Source organism: Pleurodeles waltl, chromosome 8, assembly GCF_031143425.1.
Source record: "Pleurodeles waltl isolate 20211129_DDA chromosome 8, aPleWal1.hap1.20221129, whole genome shotgun sequence".
Lineage (NCBI taxonomy): Eukaryota > Metazoa > Chordata > Amphibia > Caudata > Salamandridae > Pleurodeles > Pleurodeles waltl.
The window spans coordinates 527,358,184-527,375,886 of NC_090447.1; the positions used below are offsets into that span (position 1 = coordinate 527,358,184).

Genomic DNA, 17,703 nt, shown 5'->3' on the forward strand with positions numbered 1-17,703 from the left:
TGCAGGGGGTAACGGGGTGTATCTGTAATGCTGTTGCATGTGTTTGTGTGTATGGTGTTGGGGGTGGAGGTGTTGCGTCTGTGTGTGTGTGTGTCACTCTCTTTTTCCTCCCCCCCTCCCCTTGTGCTAGGTGCAGTACTCACCGTCGTCGTCACCACCGCCTTCTTTCAAATTCCTGGTGTATTAGTAAATACACCAGCATGGGGAGGACCTGCAGTTCGGACTCCATGGCGTCCTGGTTCTTTGTTGAGTGTCGAAAGGTGAGTGGTTCCCCTTCAGTGTACTGTTTCCGCCATGTTTTGATGTCGGTGGTACCTCCCTGGAAAAGCTGTCGGATTGGCCTCTCGTAATACAGTGGGCGGTACATTGTCTTCCGCCTGTCTGTTGGCGGTGACCGCCGTGGTGTTTGTTGCTAACGCCCTGGAGGTCGGAGTGCTAAAGTGGCCGTCTATGATGGCGGTTTCCGCCGTGGTCGTGATCCCATTTTTTGGCCGCCAGCCTGTTTGCGTATTACCGCCGTTTTATCTCCGAATGCTAGGGTTGTAATGATGGCCTTAGTCTGCAACACAAAGCTGACATATCAAGCTTCTTTAATTCTCTGGTGTAGCTTAGTAGAGCAGTCAAGATCTAGCTTGTATGAGATGATGAGATACTTGAGAATAGATGCATTGCCTTCCCTACAGTATTGCACTACACTGCCAAAAACGTTTTACGTTGGGGGTCATTACCTCAATGAATTTCTTCCAGAAGGTCAGATAAGGCTATCATCATTTCAGTTTGCAAGAGCATTATTTCAAAAGCTTTGGAAAATACTGATTCAATCTCTAGGCATTTGACCAAGCCATCATTCACCAACTGTAAATCCTGACCTTTGGGAAATTAGCAGAAGTCTGCACAAAACCTGTGTCATAATCTAGAACTACAGTTTGATTTGTAATGGGATTGGGTTCATCTGGAGGCATGACAGCCTGGTATAGCAGGCAGGATGCAATCAAGTACTTCTCCATATCACCCATCCCTATAAATCACATCTACTCATTTAAGATATGCCTTGGTCTTTGTCAGACTAACATAAACATGTGTTATGGCAACAGTGAAGTACTGACTATTCTACTGTTCCTCTACAGGCGGCTGCTCTCTGATGCACACAGTTCAGTCACATGCATTTAGGTTGACAGCAGATTCCAGGTGACAATGATCATTCACTCCTCATACCACTGATCCCCATCAGTTTATAAAGGCTTTAACTGCTAACTGAATTAAAGTATCTGCTGTGGAAGCAACTGTCTTGGGCATGGTTTAACAATTAATAAGAAATGCAGCTCAGCAGGGTCAGTCTCTCTGATTCCTCTAGCAGTCTCTTTGTTGGAGAGTTGTAAGGGGACATCAGCATGGTTCCATGTGCTAGACCTGTGCAGCCTTTGAAAATTCTTGTCTTGAAGCTATAGAATCCACTTCATATTATGTAGTGGTGAATAAAAGACTGGGCTCAATAACTTACGTTTTGTAACCACAGTAAAAGAGTGGCTAGAGATACCTCCAAACAATAGCCTACCAATGTGATTGTTGTACTGTTCCAAAAGATCAAGACCAGTGCTCATGTATGAAGTAGAGCACCTGTCCTTAAATAAGTGGGCATCCACTATTAGCTTTGTAATTGTGGCTGCATAACACCAGATTATGGCCCACTACTATTCAGTGTTTTGTGAACCACTCTATTAGCACATAGGGCAGTTTGCAAAATAGAAATGCATTCTGTAAAAGTGAAGTTACCACAGAGTACCACTCCTAAGTGCCCAACAATGAACATGAACTTGTCAAATATATTTTACAAAGGAACACACTGCTCCTCAAAACATGAACGTGACCGTTTGTTTTATACGAATGGCTGTGGAATATATTAATTGTAATACCCAGGCCAAAATGCATTTCAATTGGTCTGTTTGATTTGCTTCTTTACATTAACTTTATAGTGTTTCTATGACTACTTTTTGAGGCATTACTTGCACTTACTCAAAAAAGAAAAAAGAAACCTGATCCAGTACGTAGGTTTATGATGCTCACAGTTGTAAAACACATTTAACATTTTCAATCATGCACGCAAGACCTTGGGCCAGACCTCTAAATGTGTCTGCAGGATGCGTACCTCAAGTAGGAGTATCGTCTGTGCAGTGGTAAGATTAATAGACCTAACAGCAATCAAAATGTATTTAGATTAGCTAGTATATGTTCTTATGTGAGCAGCAGGTATTTTATTGTAGCTGTCAGCGGGGATACTACATGAAAGAAGGGAGTCCTAGATACGATTTTAACCTAGCTCTTTTAAGGTTCATGCACATTGCATTGGAATCAGAGACATATTTAAATCCGGACATTCTTGGGACACTGTCAGTGAGATTCATGGCCTGCTAGGAGTGTGTCACTCTCTGTCCCTCAGAGCCCCAGAGCACTTTTCACCATTCCATGTTTCTGCGGCATAATTCATATTTCTACAAAAATGCTCTTCTCCTTTCAGGCCAATAATGAGATATTTGTGTCCTACTGTCTCCTCAGACTTCAATCTTCCTTAGCAGAGGAATCGCCCTCATACTTTTGATATGTGGAACAAATTTAACTTCAACCCTTACTGGACAGGTGTCAGATCCTCGTTGCTACGGTGGTCACTATGCAGGTAATTAGAATTCAAAGCTAACCTTTGAAGATGGGTTGTGTTCCTGGCAGAAAAAACATGCCAAAAATAATGTAGTTGTATCTAGAAATGTGCAGGTGACTACGGTCAACAGGGTAGCTGTGGACTATATTAATTACTTATGGCAGTTCTTATCCCAGTGTGATACTTTCTTTAGACAGTAAATGATTAGAAACTTCCTTAATTAAAAGTTTTTGGCTGGTGATATTTCTCCCCTTTCCTATGGCTGTAGTGTGAACATCTAACTGGACGGAGGACAATTAGGACATAAAAGTAAAATAAAGATATTGCCAAGGGGATTCCGGTGCTCTTAGTCTAACTATCATTGTTCATCATGGTACCATTGTTATTGTGGCGGTCACTGACAAGATGATAAGCAGATAAAGCCTTTCAGTTATGAATACTGAACCCATCAAAACGTGCTTTGCTAGGTAACTTCTTCAAATCAGAAATCTTAATAAATCATGTCCCAGTTGGTGGTCATGGGTGAATATCCACTAGTCCAGAAAATGTTTAGAGGTATTTGGTGTTATGAGACATTAACAGGGTGCTAAACATGTTTCCTACGTGGCCAAGTAACAAAAACCTATCCAGAAAGGAGCTATCAGCAGAACGGGCTTTGGTGCTATGCCTTGTGTATTGCAGATGTGTGTCGGATGTTGGGCCCTGGACAAAACAGGTAGCATATTCACTACTGGTGGAGTCACTTTCCATATACTCCGAGAAACAAAATTTAATTCTTACATACCCTGCTTTTGCGGATGTTCCCAAGTTATGTGTAGTGCGAAGTATTAAAGCATGCAAAGCCATAACTGAGGAAATCTGTCCCACGGGGTAAAGACAGCTACTTATTGCCATGTGTAAACCTCACAAGGCAGTTTTGCCTCCTACGATTTGTATGTGGGTGAGATGGGCAATTCAAGAGGCCAGCATAGAATCAAAGATGTTTGGTACACACTATACTAGAGGAGCTATGACCTCCAAGGCGTTTTCTCTTGGGGCATGTCTGGAGGATAGCCTCAAGGTAGCAGTATGGTCCTCAGATTCAACCTTTTAAATGGTTTTATTTTAAACCATTCTCTAACATAGCAGTTTCAGTAGTCAATAAGCTTTAAAGTAGCATAACCCTCACCTCTAGTCCTGAAAGAGAATAAAAAATTCCTAGCTATTGTAATGAAAAGTTGCAATTCTATTAAGGACAAGAAAGTGAGGATAAATCCACCCTATGGCCGACAACCATTTGTCCCACTCTGCAGTGGTAGTCGTGGACTGGCTGATAGGCAGAGAAGTTGGTTTTAAGCAGGTATTCAGTCTTCAGGATATGTTATGGATGGTTCAGCATGTGTTAGAATCGATGGTGTTTTACATAATGTTAAGTTGGTACTCATATCAGGATGTAAAACATGTACTTATTGTGTTTCTTAGAAGAGTATCATGAATGTAATTGGTTTCTTTTCTTGCAGGGACTGAATAGTCTAAACAGGAATAGAGATGTTGGAAACTGGCTTCTATTGCATGAAGAAAGATGAGGCTGGAGAGTCAACAAGGGAATATGAAGGGAGCTACTGCATGTTGATAGGATAGACTGATATTCTGTGTTTCCCAGTGGTTAATGGGAAAATAAATGTGTTGTAGTTATTAATGCTGGCATAATAAAAGTGAAGGAAGTACAGCATAATCCTTGCCTCTGCATCCTTAATAGAATTGAAACTTTCTGTTATGATAGCTAGGAAAATGTTAATTGTCCTCTACTCTAAGTTTACAAAATCAGAACTTTAAGTTAACAAAGACTCGTTATAGGAAATGGGGCTTTGGCAGACACATGCTTCTTTACAATACACAAGAGTATACAAATAATGGAGACATTCAAAACTGAAGCAGGCATTAAACAATATTCATATTTAATTCACTTACTTCGTGCATCCGTCTTGCGACCTCAAGTGCTTTCTGTTTTGCGGTTTCCACTGCATATTCAAACGGGGTTGCAAAGCTTGTTTTATCAAGGGTTTCTTTAAACCAGGAGGGGACCACCTCAAACCTGAGACCCTACAAAAAAGGCAACAAAAAAAACCTATGAAATTTCTGAAAAACGACCATTGGCAACGATGAAAGTTGGAAATGACAGTGGAGATTAGATTTAATAACTGATATTTTTGTTTCAGTGTCAAACATCAGTATATCTCTGCAAATGTTCTGCAGTGGTATAATCTGCTTCAGCAAGCGGCACATTGTTGTAAATTCAACTTTAACTGTCAATGCATTCAGGGGCATTTCAGATACTTTAAAAAAATAAAAAAAACACAAAAAACCCACAAGCACCTTGGTTTTCTTCTGATTGATCATTGCATGGAGATGCAGCCAGAGAAATTACAGAGGAGGAAGGGAAGCTTAGGTCTGAGGGTGGTGGGCAGTAAACCAAAGCAGGCTGCACCGATGCTCCACCATCACAGTAGATGTGGCAGACAGGCCAGAAGGAGGAAATAAGACACTGGAGCAAATATATGGTTACACCCAAATGAGTGTTTTTGAGACCTCCAACATAATGACTGGTCGAGCTTCACACACATTTAACAATCTATACCCTGCCTTGCAAGCCCTGGTCCACAGGTGCAGGCCTCAAAGAGTAAGAGACTGGAATATACCTTGTCAGGCACTGCTTACCGGAGCATCCTGAAGCCAAAAGAAGAGAGAAAGGGCTAAGAAGGCAAAGAGGGATATTTTGCACTGAAGAAGTCAATGCAAATAGAGGGAGGGGAATCCTTTCGGAGTTGGTTGTGCTTTATGCTCTGCAACAGCATGTTCCTCCGGACTCGCAAATTCCGTTGATCCTTTGAGGTTTGCATCTCACCACTAGAAACAGAAAGCAGACGGCAACCTGAAGTGATGAGGCACTCTACAATATACAAAGAAGAGTCAACCATACATGGGTTTTCTCAGAAGATGATCGCTTTGGAATTCACAGAGAGGAACTGGAAGAAGGTTGAATCCTCCTTTCCCCCTTCCCCCCAGACTACAGGTGACCTTCATAACAATGTTGATGTTAACTTCATGGGTTTAAGAACGGGCAGGCAGCCTAAAGTAAATAATTGTCTGTTTGGCAACCTACCACACTGCGAGCTGCACTTGGGAACACTTTGCCTCTATTCACGCATGGATGGAGCGATGTTGTTTTTAGAAAAATAGAGGGGAATATACAAATATTCTGACAATGGCTGATTGCAAGAAGAAATCGTGTTTGCACTTTTACCTGTTTTTCATTGGTGGCTGTCATACGTATTGCTGAATATTTAGCTAGAAACAGGAAATGAAGGTTGCAAGACAGCTGTGTTCTTTTGTTGCAAGATTATGGGGTATCTATCAACTATTTGTCTTCTGATCCACTCCCCTCCCTCATCTTCACTCTCCTTTTCATCACTCCTCAGCATCTTTAGTTTTATTGTAATTGTGAGATCGGGTCTGGGTAGAATACAGACTACCTGACAGCTGAGACCACAGGCATATGGTATTAATCCCCTGGTATTTAAAGATGCCTCTCAACTGAACTGGCCTCTACAAAGCCACTGACAGTTATTTCAAGGAAAACTAGGGGTTGGTGGACTCCGCACAGACCCCTCTGGGATGCGTACAAGACAGTCATAACGGGCCAGGGTCTTTCTCTGACAGTAGGACATAGAAAGGACAAAAGGGCCCGCCTTGAGATGCTCTAAAGGGAGATTCTGGAGCTGGAATCAAATCCACAGCAAGAGAAAGTGAGGGTTTGTACCACAATTTAACTCTCGAACATAAGGAATACAGTGACATTGTGAGGAAAACAGCTACGGCCAACCATCGTGCCCCACCCAGCATCACCTCTAAGAGGTAGGAGATAAGGCTGGGAAACTTCTGGCCTGGCTAGACAATAGGGAGAGGGCAAACCACTGGGTCCTAGAAATACTGACTGTGAAAGAGGAACGAGTGAAGGGCAGACAGGAAGTGGAGGAAGCCTTTGCGAGTTACTTCACACAAATTTACTCACCGGCATGCACAGCTATGGCGGAGGAGGCACAGGACTTTTTAGCTGACATCCAGCTCCCGGGCCTTTCACAATCGGATAAAGCCCTCTTAGACCAAGAAGTTACGGAGGCTGAAATAATACAAACCATCCATTACCTAAACTCCAGTAAAGCGGTGGGCCCAAATGGTCTACCTAGCGATCTCTACAAGCTTACAGCAGCTAAGACCGCACCACACCTACTTTACATATTAACAGGGAACCGCGAGAGGGGATCCCTGCCTGGAGATCAGAGATTAGCCAACACAATGATTATATATAAAGAAGGCAAACTACCGGACTGCACCTCGTACAGACCAATTTCCTTGCTGAATGCAGAGTGCAAAATTGTAGATAAGTTAATGGCTTTGCACCTGATCCGGGAGACTGACACTGACCCATCCGGATCAATCTGGCTTTATGCCAGGGCGCAACACTGCACTTCATTTGCGGAGCCTCCACAGCATATTGTAATGGGCAACAGCAATCCGCAAAGATGCACCAATGCTGTCTAGATGCACGAATGGCCTTTGACATGGTCGAGTGGCCGTTCCTGTTTGCAGTCCTTGCCAGACTGGGCTGCGGGCCATGTTTTCTGGAGTGGATACGACTCCTATACGCAGTGATAGTGAACGGTGGCACGTCCTCAGTATTCCGTCCCCAGCATGGCATGTGCTAAGGCTGCCCACTTTCCCCCTTTGATTTTTGCCCTTGTCTTGGAGCCATTGGCAGCCTGGATCAGGGAAGACCCATTGATTAAGGGGCTGCAGTGGTCAGAGAACTGGAAAAATAGGATCTCCCTATTTGCTTTATGTCACTTACCCGGTTAATATGCTTGACCGCATAATGCACATTCATACTGCATCTACACCACTATGGCTACACAATTAACTGGAAAAAATCCATGATCTACCTCATCATCGGGCGTGCGCTGCAGCTGCCCCGCGATTGTGAGGCTAGTGTTGTAACACAGAGTTTTCGGTATTTAGGGATTTGTGTTACAGCGGACTCGGGTGTCTTTTTCGTGAGCAATCTACAGCCCCCGCTCATGTGCTTGAAGAGAGATGTTGAACACTGGATAGCTCTGTCAATGTCACTCCCCAGGAAAGTGGCATCATTTAAAATGACGGCACTACCCAGTTTTCTTTATGTACTCCAGAATAAACCCTAACCGGTTTCAACATCCTATTTCCAGACCATTGACAGGGACTTCCGTACGTTGCTCTGGGTTGTGGGGACGCCTGGATCCCCCTTAAAAAGCTGACACGACACTGGTACGACGGTGGGATTGCCCTGCCTGATGTACAGAAATATTGTTGGGCAGCACAGCTAATGGTAATTATTCAGTTAGTCCATGCCCCCTGAGGAGGGAGCCAGCTTACCGTATGGACAGATATGTAATGCAACCCGTGGGCTACCTTAGGGCCATCTTCTATAGAGAAAAGCGCAGCACGCTCAACTCAAACCCAACAGTAGTCACACGAACAATATGGTACATAGCAGTGAGTGCCTTGGGCTAAAGGGAAAAAAAAAAATCACATGAGCCATTTCCCTGTGGGACTCTGCACGATTGGGTACTCTGGGGACACAGAAGGGTTTTGATAAATGGGAACTTACTGGCCTTTTGAGAGTTGGGGAACTGTGGGTGGGTGGGTGGGGGGGGGGGGGGAGGGGCGTAGTAGTGGTGATGCCATTCGCAGAGCACCAAAAAGAGTACCAGCTGGCTTCCACTGAGACATACCCATATCTGCAAATATGCCATGCATTGCTGAAGGTGATACTGAAGGGGGAGGACATCCCTGAAGTGTCCCTGCTACAGGGTAGATTGCTGGACGATCAAATGCCCAGAAAAGCAATCTCCCTTACCCATGTAAATTAGAATGGGGCGGACCTCCCTGAAGCTTCCGTGCTAGAGGGTAGATTGCTGGACGATACAATGCCCAGAAAAGCAATCTCCCTTACCTATCTTAAACTAATGAACAACTCTAATGTCTTAGTCACACTGTGAACGTAATGGGAACATGACCTTGGCGCCTTGGAGGATGATGAATGGCTGTTGGCCCTGGGTCCCCTCAAGAGGTGGCCATATGGTATAGGTTTCAGCAAGTACACCTAAAAGTCCTGCATAGGTGCTATTATGCCTGTACTACTCTGGAAAAGAGGGGGAGGGCACCAATCGGCTGTCGTAAAGTGGGAACATTCTTTCACATGATTTGGAGATGTCCTGCTCTTCAGCAATACTGGGAGTCAGTGTTAACTTGCCTTAGTACACTGAGTGGGAGTAGCACAGGGGTCTCTGCTAAGTGGTGCTGCCTGAATATCTGGGATGACATAGACCTTACCCAAATGGTCTGGATATGGATGACACTGGGACTGATGATGGCCAAACTCAACATTGCACAATGTTGGAGAGCTAAACTGGCACCACAGTTGTGTGACTGGGGGAAGACATGGAGATTGGTGCATGATTGCAGAGAGAGTGGTATATTAGGGCAGGGGCTGTCTGAAAGAGTGGGATAGAATATGGAGCCGGTAGAACAATCTTCGGGGAGGGCTTTGTGCCCCATCAGAGAACACTGGTCGCAATGCTCAACGCATGGGAATTTCAACATCTATTGGGAATTTTTAAACTGTATTGGGATGGGTGGAGTGGGGGGTACGAAATGGGGGGGAATCAAAATTTCATGGACCAGTCTTGGTGCAACATGATTTTATGTTTAGTATGTTTGAGGAATTGGTTGTACTAATTTCACACACATTTAGGCACAGTGAGATCAAGTGATTTGCCCGGTATCACATAATGGTCAATTAAGTGCTGAGGCCAGGAGCCAAATCTTTTCCCAGTTTCCAAAGTCAGTATCTCTAGCCATTAATCCACACCTTCTCCCTATATGTGACTGACCCGATTTGCCTTCCAGTAAACTAGATCACACACATGTAGGGTGACCCCACTGGGCCCTTTTTACTCAGTTACTCCAGTTATTCAGACAAGTTGGCACTTTTTTCATATAAAAAGCAGACAATGAGAAATTTGTGATTAGAGATAAGGTATACAAAGGAGATCACATGCACCGTTTTCAGGACCTTTCAAATCGTTGTGCTTTATAAATGCAGTTAATTTTGATAGGTGATTGAATTCCTCAGGAAAGAACAAGATCCTGTAGTGATATGGCCATCCATTTTATACTGTTGTTCACAGAGAGAGAGAAAAAATATGTGGTGTAATCGTAAAAGGAATCTTCTAAATCTGATTGATGGACAAGAGTCAGACAATGGCATAATGCAAAGGAAGAAATGGAACAAGAGACTAAAAACTCCTCTCTCTTTGATCTGCTATTCAAGTTAACCACCCTCTCATTGAGACTACATCTCTAATGTGTAATTTCTTCTCTTTCCTCTTCTCACTCCTTCATCACTGTTTTCCATTTACCAGTCTTCTGCTCCCCCTGAAAAGTTTTCATCTTCCCTCTCTCCTTTTTTACTCCTTTCCCTCTCCTTTCGATCTCCCCAACTTGACAACTTGCTTCAAACCTTGTTGTACTTAATTTCTTTGTAAAGTGTATGCTCATGAGGATATTTGTAATACCCTGTGTTTAATTGTAAAAATCATATATACCTTGAGTGACCATGAGCTATAAAGCTTTGTGAAATAAATAAATAACTGGTACTGGGTGAGACTGAGTAGCGGTCAAACACAGTAAGTCATCGCTAAAACTGTAACATAGGCAGTAAGAAGCCTAAATGCTTCTCTGAAAAGATTGAGACTACAAACACTGCTCAAGGAAAACCAGGCCATACATTTTTTCAAATAATGAAATTACTTAGACAGATTTCAGGGTAACCAAACCGGTTATTCTTCTACAACGTTTTACCTCTGTACACACCAAACTAGGGCATGATGAGGTGCTTGGGGTTGGGGCAGACAACAAGGGTATTATATAACTCTTCGAAATAGCCTTTAAATTTGTGTCCAACACAGGACAGGAAGCATTCTAGAAGAAAACAAGCGTAGATAAGTTGTCTATGTTGAATGGGGGACCCAATTATCAGAGAAGATCTGAATCTTGTCAACGACGGCACAGTCCAGGACAAACTGAACAGGTATGATGATGAAAGAAAGGAAGGAATGGATGGAAGGAGTTGGTCTAATAGACATCTGTAAATCATTACACAAAGAAGATACAGAGGACTCTTTATTGTTCTTTTTGTACATAAGACCTATGCTGGGTTACACTTCTTCAACAACAAAGCCCAAAGAGACAATGTTGTAGAGAGATTAACAAGAGCCATCACCCTCTCGTTTCACAGCCTGGTTTGTGTGACCTTGAAAACCACTATGGGCCTGATTACAACTTTGGCAGAGGGGGTTAATCCGTCCCAAATGAGACGGATATCCCGCCCAACGTATTACGAGTTCCATAGGATAATGGACTCGTAATACGGTGGGCAGGATATCCGTCACATTTGGGACAGATTAACCCCCTCCGCCAAAGTTGTAATCCGGCCCTATGTCTCTCACAGATGTGGAGATGGGATGAAAGATTAATGAGAGATGCGATAATAGAGAAGACATTAAAAAATGCATAATCTGGGAGAAAATACGGAAATAGGACACACTAAAATTCTCTGAAAACAGCATACATGGACAGTTTATTTCAACTCCTGCATGCCTTAATCAAATGAGAGCACTGACACAAGAAAGTTTGTAAACTAAATTGGTATCTTTAGAGAAGCGCAACAGGTTGACACAATCACAAAAGAAATCTGGAGAAATGTGATGGGGGTGAGGGATCATGTTTTAGCACTATTGTAGGACAAAGCAGAACTCACCATGTTTGAGTGAAACAGAGATATCGTGAGTGCGTAAACACTGGAGGGAGGATGTGGCTAGTAAGCTCTGAGGGAAAATGTTCAGGTCCTGAATAAATTGAGGGGGATGGAACAAGAATACTAAAGGTGAGGAAAAGGTGCCTCAATTTCAAATGTAGGTTATGAGCACAGTGGTGACAGTTACTGCATAGTAGGAAGAAGTCACAAGACCAGATTTATGAACTTGATATGCCGATCCGCACATAGGACGTTTTTAAGGCCACTAGGGAGATTCTGGCTCCAATGGTGCCTTGACCTATTGGCTTCACCACCAAATCTAATGAAGCTTTACCCAATAATTTAGTTGCAAAGTTGACTCAATCATTTAACTATTTGAATGCAATTACTTTGATTATTCAACCTATATTAGAAGCATTGATCTCAGTTAATGCTCAATATGTATACATTTAAAATTATGATTTTTGGCAGGCATAGCCTTGACCTCTGTTTACAAATTGATGCCACTAATTTGACATTGATTAAGGAATACTGTAATTTAGAAACCATCATTAGTAGCAGGTCCTCATGTGTCCTCAAATTGGCAAAAAAAATCACCCAGAAGATGCAGACCTGCAAAGGCCAACACAATGTATTACCAGTATGAAGACTTATTTCTGACTCTTTGGAAGAAGCTCTGTGAAGCCAAGGGCATTACTCTGTGGATGTGAAACACTTCACTTTTATCTGTTGTCTCTATCTTGACAACTGAAAAGTAGTACAACCGATGGAATTATATTATATGAGATGCTTCACCTAAATAAATCCAGACACAATAGAAATTACCAGATAAAAATTGTCTTGAAAACTGCAAACTGATATTTTTCAGTGCCAGACATTTGTAATCTGTTCAATGGTGTGCATGCTCCAAATAAGTCTGTACAAGGCTGGCTCCTTAACAGTTGGAAAAACATATTGGCAGAGTACCTAATTTGGATACGAAACTTGATACCTTGTTAAGGATTTGGACAAACTAAGAAACTAACACATCTGGTAACATTTACACTGCTGCTAAGAAATAAATCCTGCTGTTATCAAAATTACTATACCATTCACTCTAAGAAAGAATATCACAGGGAAACAACACTGAATACATTTAAGTAAATATGAATTCCAGCTTTATATTTCCACAATACAATCCTTTAAGTTAGATGTAGCTATGTTCATTTTCAACTCTATTTGCCCCACGATTAGAGTAGAGGGCTTATGGCTAGCTATGAACAAGGACTGCTGCAGGGAACTGAATTCTAAACATAAAAATGGTGTTAAAGAAAATAACAATTTAAGGGACAACTACACATATATATAAAATAGTATAAAATGTTCCTATCTAATGACTGCATAATTCAAAATTTTAAGTGATTTTTTTAAAAACCTTTCTGTCTATAGGCTTTTATATAAAATGGAAGAAACTATAAATGGAACATAAATACGTGCATCACCATTTTTAAAACCAACAAAAGGATCCTGGAAATGTAATGAAAAAAGGAAATATTATTAACACTCAGTTTTGACCCTGTAAATGGGAGCTCTCAGGCAATCTCTGAAACTTGTGCCCCTCTCATATTAGGACCCGCCCAAAGAACATTGCAAAATACTGTGTTTCTGGATATTCACTGAATGTATAATTGTAGGAAAGCGGAGTATTATGCTGTGATGCTGGTTAGGCTTCACTATGTAATACTCTCACAATACTCAGAAGATGGTCCTTGGATACACAACAATTAATCCACAGCTCAGTCCTGGTAGTGTGGCAAGGAGCAGTCAGGCTTTATTAGTGGAACATGGTTAAGCATTTCAGAGCACGCTCATGGACGAGAAGTAATTGACACGACTCCAAAGAAATCCAACACCCATTTATAAAAATAAAGCACATTTTTAAAGTAATTTAGACAACAAAAAAAGTAAATCACATATCTATAGCCTGAGTTATAGATTTTCAAGTGAAAAATAATTCAAAACAGTTCAAGCTGTCGAACATTTACCACACCAGTCAATGGGGAAAATCACTAGTGATACTTGCAGTGTGAGCTCAGGGAACCCACTGATAGTTAAGGTTGTGTGGATCCAAGGATCAAGCTGCAGCAGTCAGAACAATGTTACCTGGCTCGCAAGGCCTGTGTGAAGAGGTGTACCGACTGTCTTTGGTGCTGAAAGACAGGAGCCTAAGGTGCTGAAAATGGTACTAGTGACACTTGGTCACTTGCAGGTCAAGTTTGGGGGAGCCCACTGAGGGCTAGGCTTGTGTGGGCCACTGGATCAAGGTTCAACAGGCAGAACAACTCTACCCAGCTCTGGCATCCTGGGTGCAGAGGTGTGCTTGGCTATCCTTGGTGCTCAACAAAAGTTGCGGATGCTGGCTTTACCACTGTGATGCTGGAGGCAAGGAAGTAGATGCAAAAACTCGACAAATGAGCCACTGGTGACGTTGGATGCAGGTGTTGTGGTGTGTCCTCGGATTGCAGCATTGAGTAAAGGTGGCCACCAACAAGCCTTGGCAGTGGTAAGGTGGTGGATTAGAAGCTATCTAAAGATAGTACTTTGACTGTGCCATACATGGTTTGGGCACAGTGTAGTTTGAGCAGTTTACTTGGGTCACTCAGGGTGGCACAAATAGTGCGTTAGGCCCTGGTGACCCCTTGAACACCCATTCCCTGGGTACTACTGGTACCATATAGTAGGGGCTTATAAGGGGGGGGTCAAATACTTGCCAATTGGGGATAGCAATTCACATATACCAATTTAGAGAGAAAGCACTGGCACTGGGGCCTGGTTAGCAGGCTCCAGTGCACCTTCAGAGTCATAAACCAGAACCAAGCAGTCCAAATGGGGCAAAAGGTGGGGGGTAAACCTGCAAAAAAACTATTTTCCTACAATATTGTTACTGTTATAAATACCTTCTGTAAAAAAAAATTAAATTCAATGTAGTTCATATTTTATGAAACTACTACATTTACATTGTAGGCTTTCTACACACACTATTCCAATGAGAATTCAAAATGATATCCTATTTCTGGAAGTCCATACCTTTCTAGATTCAACTACTATTTTTGTTATGGTTATTTTCACTAAGTACAAGCAATTTAAAATCTGTGTAAGAGAAAAATCGATTTGGTACCACTTAATAAAACTGGTGACATGACAATGGTGTTGAAAACTTTACATTCAATATTAGAAAGTGCATTAAGATAGCAACTGCTGATATGCACATTTTGCTGATCACATATATTCATATATAAAACATTGTTTTTGTACCGTATCATATTGACATTTGTTAAAATAGGAATACAAAATTGTCTTATTTTAAACTCCAATGTGATGTCACTGAAACCACTTTATTGCTCGGGGAAAGTAAGGAAAGCAATCATATTTAAATGTCAGTGCAGTTGAAATTGTCATAGCAATGAAGGGATTAAGCAGGCCTATGAAAAGGTACATTTTATTTAGAACACCTCGGGCCAATGTAGGTCCTCCTAGTTACATAATATAAAATCATTTTACAAAGACAAGAATATTGTATTCGATTTATTTTACTTCAGCATGTAAGACCTTTGTGAATTAAGAACGTTTAAGTAACAATGCAGTTTTAGCTTTACTTTTGGAAATCACCACAGCACGTTTAAAGCTTTGAATGACAGAAACACTCAGATCACTCTTAAATGCAAGGTCCTTCTACATACTAAAACGGACTCTCTTCCATGTGGCCAGTATAAGAGGAAGTGTTTGTAGCAATTTAAAATCAAATCATTAATGTCTACTCATGAGCATTATACCACACCGATGGCACTTCCTAAACATCATAGACAGACATGCCTACACCCCACCATCTTTTACTTACTGACAGCAACAGTTGAACTTTGAGTTTCACTTTGTTTCCACACCAATTTTTTATTTTTTTTTTAGAACTGTATCTGGACAGAAAAGAGTGAGGTATACGTCGTGAACACGTCGGACGTCAGTCAAACAGCCTGATCATGGCAGCAAAGACACTGATGCAGACATTTGTTATGAATAAAAAACTAATAAGATGCATCGCCCAACTGAGTTTACATTCTCTCTTTAGTAACTTTTTATTGGGACATAAAGTTGCAGACTTCCCAGTCAAAAAAAGAGGTTTAGCGTCCAGATTACCAATTATTAAACCAGTTAACTATGCAAAGGTGAATTTTGTCTCAGGGTTGACATTTGAAAAAAAAACAAGTATCAGACTCACATTTTTTATTCGAATCATTTTAGAGAAGAGAATGGGCCAGCCAGGACCCCAGATTGCTGCAATCCATAGGGTAGCACCGCTCTAGACAGATTAGCTAGCTTGGGAGCCCACAGCTCAGCTGGGCAGTGGGATGGACTTTCGGGCGCCATCAGGAGAGTGGGACAGCAGACAAGAGAAGATTGTGATTATAGGTTATAGTAAGTGTTCACACTACTGATAATGGACACCTGATTGATCTGGTTAGAAACATCTTGATCTGTTTATGGACCACGTTGGTAGATGTCCTGATGCAGTTGAAAATGAATATGTACAACTTGCAAGTGATCCTTTTCTGGCCCACACGTTAGCATTTTTGAAGTCCGTGGTAACTGAAAAGGGGGACAACAGGAAAAAGAGACATGCGGACATGGTGTCTGATCCACAAACACCCATGAAGGGCAAAGGACAGAAGAGTGGAATATTATGACTTAACTACAGGGGAGAACTCCTGGAATATTAGGACTTAACTACAGGGGAGCAAACCTTCTGTATTCGAGAAATACTCTCCATGCTGGAAGCTAGAAAAACAAAGCATTTAATTTACTTTGCTTTGCCGACTGGGAAAGTGTTATCAATTTAGGCAAATGTCACATGTTAGCTGGAGAACCAGTGAGAAAAGAAAGAACCCTTTGAAAAGAAGGTAGAATTCCAAAACTGTGCAGCTGGTAGTCTGCTAAGTCAAGGGGAGCGATGCAAGACAATGGACATTTTAAGGAGGGCAGGCCAGCTCAGGGTTCACTGGAGTCTAAGTGATGCTTAATGCAGACTCATGCATCTCAGTAATGGGAGAGTATGGTGAAGGACTTCATAGCGCTCAAGGTGGGATGACCATTAGGTGGTTAGAAGGGCATATTCTCATCATGCCAGAGGGAAAATGGACCAGATCAGATTGGGCGGAAACATGATTATTGTCTTAGTACCAGTTGACATTTGTGAGAAAATGCAAAGAGTGGCACTGCAGAGTAAAATCGATTGTGCATAAGAATCACAGTCTTCTTTTTCCATGTGCACAGTGATCATCTAGCCAGGAAGAAAGAATTGCTGCCAGTCTCGATGAAGCATCATTGGTTTTCCTGAACAACTAAAAGTGAATTTTAAATTGAAATGATTTATTTTTTCAGAGATTAAGACAGCCAGCTCTTTCGTACAGGAATTAGGAGGAGCAGTGGTGAGGAATGACGTTACTGTTAGTGGAACACTTCCTCTGTAGCTGGGAAATCAGCCTTGGAGATGGGTTAAATGTGGATCTTAAGTATTTGTGCTAGTACCTTCTTTAGGGTACAGGTCTGAGGATGTCAAGTTTGAATTTCAATCAATAATGCTGCTTTTCATGCTGATCTGTTTATCTCTGCTGACCCACTTTTCCAACCATAGCTGTTAGGCCTCTTCATTAATAAGCTTCATATAGATTCTTGGTACATTGAAAAGTAGCTGGGGTCTTCTGGTGTGATTAGGGTTTACACTAGTTACTAGTATATGCCTGACCGTTGCTTTCGGTCTATACTTCACCAGTTCCTGCTTTCAATAAAAAGACCTGAACCTAATTCGTTTTATACATCAATTTTAAGATCAACAAACAACAGACTTCTGTTAATAACCCTATCCCTTTCCTCAACAGTCCCAGCTTCCAGTTACCTATCCCCTTCATCAATAGGTTTTTCAAAGACTTGAGATCTGCCACCCCCTAAGTTGTGTATTACTGAAGTAGCCCAGGCGTTGGAGAAAACCCCACTCGGGGAGAAGACACAGCTCAGTCCTTTTGGGACATGTGAGAGGTATAATGTTAACCATTAGGTAATATATCCATTTCTTTTCATATAGCTAATCATAATGCCCTTCTGTGATTTTTAAGCACTGTAAACAGGT

At 41.8% G+C, this 17,703-nt stretch overlaps 1 protein-coding gene across 2 annotated transcripts in view; it reads right to left on the reverse strand.

Annotated features, from left to right (window-relative positions):
• The window catches only part of ASMTL (acetylserotonin O-methyltransferase like), a 291,907-nt gene that overhangs the window by 197,807 nt on the left and 76,397 nt on the right, over positions 1–17,703 (reverse strand). For both annotated transcript variants that reach the window (XM_069204555.1, XM_069204554.1), the window contains exon 3: positions 4,604–4,735. In XM_069204555.1, coding sequence (XP_069060656.1) covers positions 4,604–4,735 — 132 coding nt within the window. The remainder of the gene's footprint in view (positions 1–4,603; positions 4,736–17,703) is intronic.